The 12,256-nt window shown below is 43.1% G+C and overlaps 1 protein-coding gene across 1 annotated transcript in view; it reads right to left on the bottom strand.

Annotated features, from left to right (window-relative positions):
* Positions 1-1,295: 1,295 nt before the first annotated feature.
* LOC138293901 (coiled-coil domain-containing protein 159-like) overlaps positions 1,296-12,256 on the bottom strand; it is a 236,959-nt gene continuing 225,998 nt past the window's right edge. The window contains exons 8-9 of the mRNA XM_069233189.1: positions 1,498-1,565; positions 1,296-1,312 (exon numbers count right to left, since the gene is read on the bottom strand). Coding sequence (XP_069089290.1) covers positions 1,296-1,312; positions 1,498-1,565 — 85 coding nt within the window. The remainder of the gene's footprint in view (positions 1,313-1,497; positions 1,566-12,256) is intronic.

The raw sequence follows: 12,256 nt of genomic DNA, 5'->3' as shown, positions 1-12,256 counted from the left end.
GCAACAAGGCAGCTGAAAGGTTTCTTGATTTGGCACTCCTTATGGCCAAGTGGGGAATATAACTCGCCTGGCAGTCGAGGGCTGCCCCCCACTCCTCGCCTAGGCCTGTTCGGTGAAGGTGTGGGCGGAGGCGACGGCCTTGCACTCTGTGGAATTGCGGGGTCTCTGGAAGTACCCAATCTCTCACCAATGGGGTGCTCTGTTTGAGGCCTTTAAGACCGGGATAGACGCTTCCCCACCTTGGCTGGTACTCCCATTTCAGTGCCTGTTGGGGATACCTGGCCTGCTGCGCCACCTGGCTGGTCGCTACTGCAAGCACATACTCTTGCTTTCCTTCTCTCCCTCTTTCTCCCCACTTCTTCCTCCCACCTGTTGTCTCCCTCCTCTCCCCTAGTCCCTCTATTTTCGTCATTTACACACAACAATGCTGTTCCAAATGCACTCTATGTTCTTTTATCATCCTTTCTAATGCTGATGGGTTTCCCCACATGGATAATGCAGATCTCGGCGCCTTGCGTGTCGGCAGCATGTGCCTATGTGGCTCCCCCTTTGCACCACCTCCCTTCTTTCTTTGACGCTTGTACACACGCACACCTGTCTGTGTGCCTCCCACCATTCCTTATTACATGCTATATACTACTTCTGCCGAATTAGCACTCTGCTGTCCACATAACAAAACAATGTTTTGTTCCATCGAAGATAATTTAGTGTTTGCAAATACCAAATAAAAACATGTTTTACAAAAAATCAGAGACATGGCAACACTCCTTGCTTTGGAACTAGTCTGCCTCCAACAACAGTCAGCTTAAACCTCAGATCTTCTTTGGGTTTCCGCTTCCAGAAAGTATGACTGGAAATCTCAATCACTACCAATTCTTTAGAGTTGGGTCAAGGTGTAGCACTGTGGGTTACTATAGAGCAATGGCCTCTAGCCAAAGGAATGCTACAGGCTCCTAAGCAGCTTCTGGCAGCTGAAAGCCACTTGCTCCCACCCTTTCTTGTGACTGACATGGCGAATGTGGACACAACATAATAAATAGAAAATGGGAAAGTGCACACTCTACCATCTCATATTGGTCTGTAGTGGGGGTGTGATGCTTCCGTCACAAACAATAGGTACAGCACAGGTAACAGCAGTGCAACCCCCAACCCCCACTCACACAGAGAACATGCAGAGCACAGACACAAAAGCTGCAAGCTTCCTTCATACAATACATTAGAACAGTATACGAAGCATCTCTGCACATGTCTCTCACACACAAGACAGGTACAGCACAGGCACCAGCATTTAATCTTCAATCCCTGGCAAAACCTGTTGAGAACAGATACAAGAAACAAAAGAACAGGACAATATGGCAGCAGCAGTGATATGATTGCCCTGATGAAGAAGAGGTACAGCACATGCCGCAGCACTGTCATTTCCTCACACATAAAGCACAGAACTCTCAGGCAGCAGAATTGCTTGCCTCATGCCCAAATGACATGTAAAATACTTGCCTAGTTTCACTTGAACCTGCTCCAGGTCAGCTCGCAGACTCTCCAGTTCCTCCCATAAGAATTTCTTGCTGTGAATGCATAGGGGGACAGGAGGTAAGAACAAAAATAGTGACAGCTGTTGGACTGAGCAAAATTATGCATATAACAAATGACATCACAAATGGCTACAAAGCCATCAAGGGGTGGACAGGACCCTTGTATGCAGACAAGCTGCTTACAGTCAGAGGCACCAGAAGAACAGTTGTGATGGAAGGTCTATCGCTAAATCTACCCACATGTATGATGGGTAAACTAGAGCTACTCTCATATTTGATAGGAAGATCTTAGAGGATATCCACCCATTCGGTGGGACAGAACAATCTAAATGAAGATCTACTGTTGTAAGGTGGATTATTGGTAAGGGCAGGTAAGTACCTACACTTAGCAATAGGCCACTAACCCCCACTAGGTCCAGTCTGGTCTCAATAAATTAATCCCAGCTCAACCCATGGTAGCTTGGCAATGAGCAGTGAGGCTTAACTTAGGAGTCAGGTGTGTAAAGTATTTAAAAATCACAAAACAGTAAATAAGTAAAGCACAAAATGCAATAAAAATCCAGCTGCAATTTATAAGTACAGATCATATTTTTACCTTTAAAATGACACCAAAACTTTTAAATCAGATAAGGGGAACTGGAGGTATGAATTTTTAAAGAATACATATCTTTGAGCGCATAGAAACTAAAAGCTCCAATCTGAACATCTGGTCGCTCTCGACCAGGGCAATGTCAAAATTTGAGGATGACCGTGATGGAGCCCTGCTTGGCTACAGCAAGTAGGAGGCCTTGGTCAAAAGTTTACCTTCAGATGTAGGGGGTCATTCTGACCCCTGCGGGCGGCGGGAGCCGCCCGCCTGGAGGGAACCGCCAGAATACCGCTGCGCGGTCAAAAGACCGCCGCAGGTATTCTGGGTTTCCCACTGGGCTGGCGGGCGACCGCCAAAAGGCCGCCCGCCAGCCCAGTGGGAAACACCCCTCCATGAGGATGCCGGCTCCGAATGGAGCCGGCGGAGTGGAGGATGTGCGACGGGTGCAGTGGCACCCATCGCGTATTTCAGTGTCTGCAAAGCAGACACTGAAATACAAAGTGGGGCCCTCTTACGGGGGCCCCTGCAGTGCCCATGCCACTGGCATAGGCACTGCAGGGGCCCCCAGGGGCACCACGACACCCCTCACCGCCATCCTGTTCCTGGTGGGCGGAACCGCCAGGAACAGGATGGCGGTGAGGGGGTCGGAATCCCCATGGCGGATTCCCATGGGCAGCGGAAAGTCGGCGGTACACCGCCGACTTTCCGTTTCTGGCCGCGGCTGTACCGCCGCGGTCAGAATGCCCGGCGGAGCACCACCAGCCTGTTGGCGGTGCTACCGCCGACCCCGGCCTGTCAGAATGACCCCCGTAGTCTTTTTCTTGAAGATTTTTCTCACCGGGACGAAGTGACCAATCTGATCCAACCTCTCTGGAACCCTCTTCCGATATGCGTCGCAGGAGACCTTGGTGAAGAATTCTATCTTTGGACTTAGATGATTTTTTGAGATGGAAATTTTCATCCGGGCAAAGTTGAAATTGGATCCAACGTCCCTGGAGCCCTCCTCGGATACGCTGTGCGGGAAGTCCCGGTCAACTTTTTATGTTCGGACTTTGCCACTTTTTTGAAGTTTTTTCTCTCCGACGTCGGACGACCCTCCACAGCAAGCTGATTGCCTGTTGCATCGCCGTATTCCCTTTCTGGGAAACCCCAGTGAAATCCTGGAAGTCTAGGGCTCCAGAACGTTTCAGCAGGATGAATCTGCAAGTTAGGCCGGGTCGCGGTCGATGTAAGCCGGCTTGACTCACAAAGTCAGGTCGGTCCCTTTGTGGAGCTTTTTCCCAAAAGTTCTCCAATCTTACCAAACTTCTGGATCCTCCTCCAGATGGTCTTTGAAGGTGCTTTAGGATTCCACAGCTCACTCCAAGGTTCCAGAAGCTCTGAGTTGCTCCTTGAGGGTTAGGAGTTCAACTCCCAGAATGCACCTGGTTCAAATCCAAAAATGATCACTAGCCACCGGTCAGCTGGTCAGTTCCTTCAGGGCTTGATGCACGGACTCTGGTCAGCTATTTTCTACCTGTAGCAAACAGGGAGTCTCTTTTTGAACCAGTTGGAGACAGGCAAAGTCCTTTTTGTGGTGAAGCCCAAGTGTGCAGCCGGGGCACTCCTTCAGAGTGCAGTGCCCAGGTGCAGGTCAGTGGTCCAGCAGGCCAGTCTTTCCTCTTCTTGTCTTTGTTCCTGGAAGGGATCTGAGGTGTGGGTGCAGTTCTGCCATATTTATCCTTGCTCCTGGGGTGGAAAGCAGGGGTGGGGGGCAACTGTCCAATCACAGGCAGTTCCCTAAACTATTGGATGACCATTTCTGGAAAGTGTGGCAAAACTCAATCCACAGGAGCAACATTCCTTAAAAATCCAAAATGGCAGAAATTCAATTTTAGAGGTTAGGTCTGGCTGAGGCCACCCAGCGGTGTGGCTAAAATTCCATAACACATCCCTTTCCTGCCCTCTCCTAATCTAATCAAGGGGGCACCTGGTTGTCTGAGTTTGCAGGAAATGGGGAAGGTCCTGAGCTGCTCCAAATGTCCTTCCCATCTTTGAAGTCCAGTTTGTCTGCTCTCCCCCATCCTGTTTCACATCTGCTGAGGCAGATCTCCTCCCCCAGGCACTTCCTTTGTCCTCAGCCCAGGCCACTTCACACCTCATCAAGGCAGCCTGGCCAGGATGCCAGAGGGTGGCCAATCAGAGAAGGGCACTACAGAGCTGAAGTTGGCAACTTTCCGGTACAGTTCTAAAACTCTTTCCCTGAAATTTAATAATGGCAAGTTGTTGGATTTATTATAACAAGAATTTTGATACAAAACTTAATAAATCTAGCTCCTTTTGAGACTTTGTTAAATAAATAAAGTCTCCCAATGTTAGCCTATGGAGCCCATTCACTGCAATGAGGGAAAAACAAATCTGGTTATTTTTCTTCACCAGGGATTATAAAACATATTTTATAAGGTCCCTGCTTATAGTTATACTGCACCCACTCTGGGGGCTTCTAAGGCACACCTTAGGGGTGACTTATATGTACAAATAAGGTAGTTTAAGAGTTTTAAAGTACCTGTAATTCCAAAGTCGAATTTGGAGGCAACTTTAATTTAAAAGCAGCCAGCAAGGCAGGTCTGCCTTTAAAATGACACTGGGCACCTCAGCAGTGCACCAGCTGGGATCCCAAAACTTACATGTCATACCATATACTAGGGACTTATAGGTAGGTTGAAACTGCCAATTATAATTAGCCCAATTTGCACAAACATGTTAATCAGAGCACAGGCCCTGGGACTGTTTAGCAGTGCCCAGGGCACCATCAGAGTCAGGAAAACACCAAAAAAGTGAAAAATGGGAACAAAAAGTTAGGGGGCTTCTACAAACAACCCAGTTTTCTCACACCCACCCACTCGTGTGTAATGTGGATGTAATAGATCCATGCACAGGTTTGACATGAGAATCTAATGGAAGATGTACACAGAGATGTAGATTGGCTGCAGAGGCTATTAAGATCTGAGCACGAGATATGCCATGTGCCTAATGTGTTGCGAATGTTGGAAGTGGATATCAGTTCAAGTGCTTGTTGGACGGATAAGCACAGTCAAGGGGAACATTTTCCTCTTTTCTCTAACTCTTACTTTCAGTGGGTTTGTATCCAATTCAAGCTGAATTAGAGCTCTTCTGGATTTAATGCGTAAAATTTAATTTTTAATAGTGTTTGTTAAGAGGTTCCATACCTGAAACACTCTGTAGGAAAGTGCCTCTTTTGACCTGGTCACCCCCCTCCCCCACTTTTTACCTGGTTTCTGTTGTAATTTCGACTGAAAGTGCATTGGGTTCCTGGTAACCAGGACCCCAGTGCCAGATCTCTTTCCCCAAAACTACAGTCATTTTTCCCAATGACAAAACGTTTAGCATCCACTAAGTCCCCAGTAAATGGCACCACTGGTACCTGGGGCCTGGAGTACTAAAGGGCATCTCTGAGGGCTGCAGCACAAATTGTGCCACCCTCAGAGACCACTCACAAAGCACATGACAGGCTGCCCTTGCAGGTTTTGTATCTTGTGCAGACAAAGATGAAAACACGACATGGCACACAGCCTGTGAGCCATGTCCCATAACACTGCATGCAATATATGTAAGTCACCCCTCTAGCAGGCCTTAAAGCTCTAAGGCAGGATGTATTAAATTACATCAAACATAGTAAGTGACCAGGGAAGCCACTTTAAATACATGTGTTGGACACTGGTGACTACGAGTTCCCCATCTTGTGATGGCTTCACTAAAGATGGGGATGTTTGGTATCAAACATCTCAGATAAATAAGCCCTCACTGATGCCAGTGAGGGATTTATTAATAACTGCACCCAGAGGGCACATTAGAGGCGCTCACTGAAAACCTATAATACACAAACACAAAGTTCCCTTTATGGATATTTTAGTATCAAGCCCAGAGACGTATTGCTGGTACACCACTACTCAATTTTCATTTAATGATTATGGTCTATCCATGTTAGAACCTACCCTTCATATAAAAAATACACACCTGTTTCAATCCTTTATATCAATAATATTTTCATTTATTATATGCTCATAAGAATTTTTCTCAAATATTTAAAACAGTCCCTAGGTACTCAAAGTTCTTACTTCATTGGTTGTTAACATACAACTTTTGTTTATAGAACCTATTGCACAATATTCATATTTAAAGTATAAACACTTTACAATCAAAGCTACAAACACTCATACAATGTTTTTATCCTAATTTTGAATAAAAACTTTTGTTAATAAAACAAATCAAACAATGTATGCAGATAAAAATTGCTCATATAAAAGTATTTATAAAAAAGTGTCGTAGCAGCGTTCTGGTGGTCTTTCCAATGATTCGCCCCACCTTCTTCAAGACAAAGAAAACTTTTTGTACAACAAATCATGATTTATTGTGTTATCGTGGCATATGATTTCAATTTATTCACTGCCATCCATTTTGTATATTTATTTGGTTCTCTAAGATTGTCAGTCTTTTATTTTCTTCTTTCAATTGGGGAATTGCCTTTTGGTTTAAAAATTCAAGGACCGTTTCCTGGTTGTGCTTTTAGTAATTTTTTGTCATAAGGCGGTTTATTCCCGCTGTTTGTCTCCTCTGTATTCTAAGTCTCTCGTGAGATCTGTAGAATGGCGTTCTGTTGTGTGACCCATCCCTGAAAACCTACCAGCTACTACTGTGTTGACTGACTGATCCTGACCTGTTCAGCCAACTTGGACACGTCTGTGGCCCCCTAAGGTGAGAGCCAGAGCTCTCAAGAGCCAGAGACAAAAGCCTGCACTGGGCGGGGTTGTTAGCACCTCTCCCAGGCAGGATGGACATTCCAGTGTGGGGAGCTTCAAATGTCTTGCTGCCTTTGCAATGCGACCCAGGTCTCTCCAGATGGCAGAGATGATCGACCCCCCTGTCTTGACCCCACATCTGGCGGCAGCACAAGTGGGAAAATTAGTCAAATTAGGAGGTTTGCCTAATTCAGGCCAGTCCCACTCCTTAGCTGGACGAACTGAAGTGGATACTACTTTTTAAATTCCTACATCTTGTTTGAAAGGAATTAAGCCACTGGGGTTTAGGGTTATGCCCACTTCCCAGAGGAAGTGGTCATAAAAAGGGTGTAGTCATCCTAAAAGTTATGTTAAAGACACTGGTCACCTTATTTGAAAGCTAGAAGGAATGCAGGTTGATCCCGAGCAAGAAATTCTGATAACTATGGACTTAGAAGCCCTGGATACCAACATTCCACAGAGCCAAGCTTTGGAAATCACCAGCGAAATTCTAAGTGACTTTCAATCAAATCCCCAATATGATTTTGTTATTGAATGTCTAGATATAGTTCTTAATAACAACTTATTTGAATTTAATGAGATGTTTATCAAGAGATTAAAGGCGTCAGCATGGAAGCGGCTTGCGCCTCTTATGTGGTCAACCTCTATGTCGGTCAATTTGAAAAGAGATTTATCTACAATGAAGCAGTACCATTTTTTGAGAATGTATTACTATGGTCACAATACATTGATGATATTATTTTCACATGGAGAGGTGAGATAGAACAACTAGAAGAATTCACCTTATGGCTTACCCTTTGTGACCCGAATCTAAAATTTACTGCTAAAAATGATCGTCAACAAGTTGAATTCTTAGATATATGGATTAAACATCTAATAGTCTCTTAATATACGAAACCTACAGCCAGGAATACCTTGTTGCATTTTGACAGTTACAATCATAGGAGTTTTTACGTCTTCAACGCAACTGTATGGATTTGAAAGATTTCTTACACCTTGCAGACATCTTGGTGAGTAAACTTATTCAGAGGGGCTATCCACAGATGAATCAAGGACTCACTCAAGAGGGCTAAATATTATGATTGTACTACGATGTTTCAAAATATAAAGAGTAATGAAGTAGAGATGTTAGGTTGTGTCATTCGTCACTCTAATCTAAACGATAAAATCAGACACATTATCAGTTCTCAATGGCACATCCTGAACACCAACATGAAATCTGACCTTTTAAGCAAACCTAAGTTTGCCTCTAAGAGGAATAAAAATTTACAAAACATGCTGGTCGAGTTAACAATGACTACTGGAAAGGAGTTGGTTCAAAAGTATTTTACTGGCCTAATGGCTATTAAATGCAATCATAAATGTGGGAATTGCCAAGCATGTACGTGAGCCATTGTGTCTGATACTCTTATATGGACCAAAAAGACTATACATCTATCACATATGACAAATTGCAGAACTAGAAATGTTATCTATTTGATCCTATGTCCATGTAACTTAGGTTTTGTAGGAGAAACGTCAAAAGAATTCAGGTTGAGATACTATGAACATAGGTCTGCCATTAGGATTGACAAACCTAATGCACTGTTAGTAACACATTGGTCATCCACAGACCATGGAGAACATGACATTAGATGGACCATTTTAAAAAAAAATGCTATCAAAGCTGGACAGGATCCTGATACCATTAGGAAGAAGAGGGAAGTCTTCTGGATTTTTTATTTAGATACATACAACAATGTCCTCAATCAGGAAATTGCCTGGCAAAATGCAATCTGAATATTATAGGTCATCGGCAGAATTCAGCCTTATTAATTGCTATGTTCATATAGAGACAGGATTTCCATCTACTTTTTCCACAAGGGTCCCTTTTCATCTAGGTGGTGCGGTTTCATCTACTGGCATATGAAAAGATAGATGTTATCTTTGTGTCTTTCCTATACTGGGTTTTTCTATGTCTCAGTGTATAAGGTTGTGACTATACCCGCTTTCTGGGCTTCCATACCTTCGTATTTCTGATGCATGCCTAGCCGGTGGCTGTCAAGAGTTAAACATATCTATAATTTTCACTTCTTACATAATCATGGCATTGTCACATTGCGGTGTATCTCAGACAGTTCATTCTCTTATACAAACGATTTTTACTTCTTGAGCCTTTATATCGTCACATTTTTTGCACCCTGAGCTAGTTTTTGTCGAGAGTTAAACATATTTATGCTTTTTCACTCACGATTTATTTGTGGCATTACTACATTGCTGTGTATCCCCAATTCACTGTATGCATATATGCTCAATTCACTGTATGCATATGTGCGTAGTCTTTTTGAGACTATCATGAGAGATCTTTTTGTCTGTTCGTATTTACCGTATTACATTCCAATACAACCCGCTACAGGATTGCCTTTCTGTAGATTATGGTCCTTGTCCTTTTTCACTTTTCCTGTTGTAGTTGTAACTATCACGTGGTTTGGTTGCGTTAAAGGCGGCAGCTCGGAGAGCCCGGCCTTTCTCTGAGCGATTGAAGGAACATGTTGACAATCTGTATATCCTGGTAAGTGGATGTGCAAATATAGATATATTTGTTTTAGAAGTATGCGATGTTGGCCTAAAGCGTTGACAAGTTGGATTTATCAGCTAGTCCAATTTTTATCGAGACCGCTGAAACTGGCGCAATCCGTTTATGCTGCTTACAACCCATTGTGGTATCACATGTTTATGGTTCCCGAGAACTCTGCAACATGCTTAGCAATTGAATTTACTCTGTGTTTACTAGGAATATGCATCTGATGTAAGTGAGGCATTTGCGCTTTTATTTATACAACACTGAAAAAATACATTTGATAACTTCACTCACATACATCCTAATGTATAGACGTGGTACTCATGTTTAACAAATAAAACTGAAATAAGTGCCTAGCAACTTTTTTATTGTTTACCACTAGTACACACTTGATGTATGCTACGCGTTTGCATGTTTATTCACGGGGCTCTCAAATGTTTCAGGGCCTTACTTACATTTTATATCAGTCCATGAGATGCTGTATTCATACTTAAATCTTGTTTTGTTCATTACCTATGAAGAATGTATTTAGCATATAGTTTCTAGTTAATGGCTTTTAATATTTTTAAGTATATGCTCTATATATGAAGCTAGCTCTCTTTGGACTAGTCTAGTACTAACAATTCTAATTTGTATGCATTGATTGTTTTTCAGATATCCTCTGTCAACTATGTCTATTCATATAGAGGTTCTTTTCGCCTTTGTTTATCTGTTCTCTTTCTTTGAACAATCAGGTAGGATGAAGTAGGCCATAGTTTTAGTCCATGTGTGTGGAAAAATGTGATGGTGGCTTTAAATTCTCATTTTTTTTCCGGTATTTCATAATTTTTCGGGCTGTTTATCAGCATGCCATTGGTGGAGTCTGGTTGTATTATACCACTTTTAGGTGTTTTTTAATTTGTTGGCATTAGATTTTTTCCGTCTAGTTTAAGGTTGTTGTACCAGTTGGCTATATTGTGATTATCTTTTGTTTTGGGAACCATAAAGGTGTTCTTATGTTTCCTTCTAGGTTCTCCTGCAGGTCCTATGTCCCATGGTTTGCCCTGAAGAAGGTGGCTGTTGAATCATAATTTTGTCCACTGAAACACGCGTAGGCACATAAGTGTCAAATGACATACAATAAGAGCTAATGGATTTGGCACTAAAGTGGATCATGGCTATTTATGAGTGTTAACCAAAATAAAGACATATGGCGAAATAAGTGGATCACTACAAAATAACACATTTATTTTCAGTTTGATAAAATACAGAGAAACAGCTATTCCAAGCCATGTTGTTTGATGAAATTATCACACTGTGAAGAAATGTGATCATTAATAAATGTTTGGCTGTTAAAAATATACAAGGATAAATCAATATCTTGTTCATACTATAGAATTCAGCAAAACCAGTGCGATTTTTAACTTTATTTTTGTGTTAAAATTTGTTATGAATAAATTGTTTTAGTGTTTTTTTATAATTTAGTTTATTATGTTTTCTAGAATTTAATATTTTGATTGTCTGCATATTTTGATGTCTATGTTATTAGTTATTACTATTAGTGTTTATTGCCTTCTACTTTAGATATCGTTAGGGATAGTCCTGTAGTTTGGATGCTGCCCTGTATGAGTGACAGAGTGAGTGTAGCGCTTTCTTCTTTGGACCTTCAGTAGTTGCTGTTAAAATAATATAATTTCTTTAATTTTCATCTTGATATTTGTAAATAGGAGATATTTTCTATATGTGTATAATACATTTACATATTTTGATTTAAAGCTAAATGCCCTTTGATTCATTTATGGTTTTCAGAATACTTTATATAAATTAGGATAAGAGGTATGTGTACCCATATTAAATGATTTCGGAGGGGCTAGTTATTTTCATAAGGTCATCCTGAAATTGGTAAGCCCATTGGCTACCACCTGGCACACCCTGTAATGCTGCTAAATTGCGTATTTAGACGGCACCCCTGAGCCCTAGAACTCAGATCCTGACTACCTACGAAGAAGAGGACACAGAGGAGTCGCAACTGCAGAAGAGGAAAAAAAGAAGTAGCTGACTCAGTATCAGCCCCATCTGCCTACCTGCTGACCACGACGGATTCTGCCCAAAAAGACGAATCATCCTGCAGCTGAGGCTCCAATAAACCCAGGAGGACTGCCCGCGTTCCACAAAGACTCAGACTCCCGTGAGCAGCAGATCTGCTCTGCCCACCAAAACAGCCAAGACCCGACATCAAAAGTGACCACTGCACCCAACGTCCACAACCCGAGGTGAAGCCAACCAACGGTGCTAGCCAGGTTCCCCAGCTGTCTAGAGTCTGAGTCCACCCAGGTTTCACCCCTCTTGAATTCCCCCAAGTTGCCTGTAGCCTCTGCGCGCAGCCCCCTCTCCCACGGCCTTGCGACAAGAGAAAAACCCGGCATCTACAGGAACCACTGCACCCGTCGCCTCCAACTCAATCTGAGGGGGGTCACTGGTGCCAAAGATGTCCCCAAGCTCCCCCGAGCTCTTGTCCAACTTGGGTCCACCCACTGCACTCTCCGACGATACCTGCAGCCACACACAGGACTCCCTGACCCTGAGTGTTCCCAGACAGAGAAACACAATGCCTAAGGACACGTCTTCATCTGTTGTCACTTGGCCCTGAAGAAAAGGACCAAAGAATCACCTGCATCCAGAGCACCCTACGCATACAACCTACCTGTTTGTTGTCCCTGACTGGCATCCTGGCCAGAGCCCGCATCCTGTTTTTCTGAGGACCGATTCCCATTGAAAACCATTGGGCACATGACGC

This window comes from Pleurodeles waltl, chromosome 4_2 (genome assembly GCF_031143425.1).
Source record: "Pleurodeles waltl isolate 20211129_DDA chromosome 4_2, aPleWal1.hap1.20221129, whole genome shotgun sequence".
NCBI lineage: Eukaryota > Metazoa > Chordata > Amphibia > Caudata > Salamandridae > Pleurodeles > Pleurodeles waltl.
Note: the sequence above shows the minus strand (reverse complement) of the source record. Positions and strands in the feature narration are given on the sequence as shown.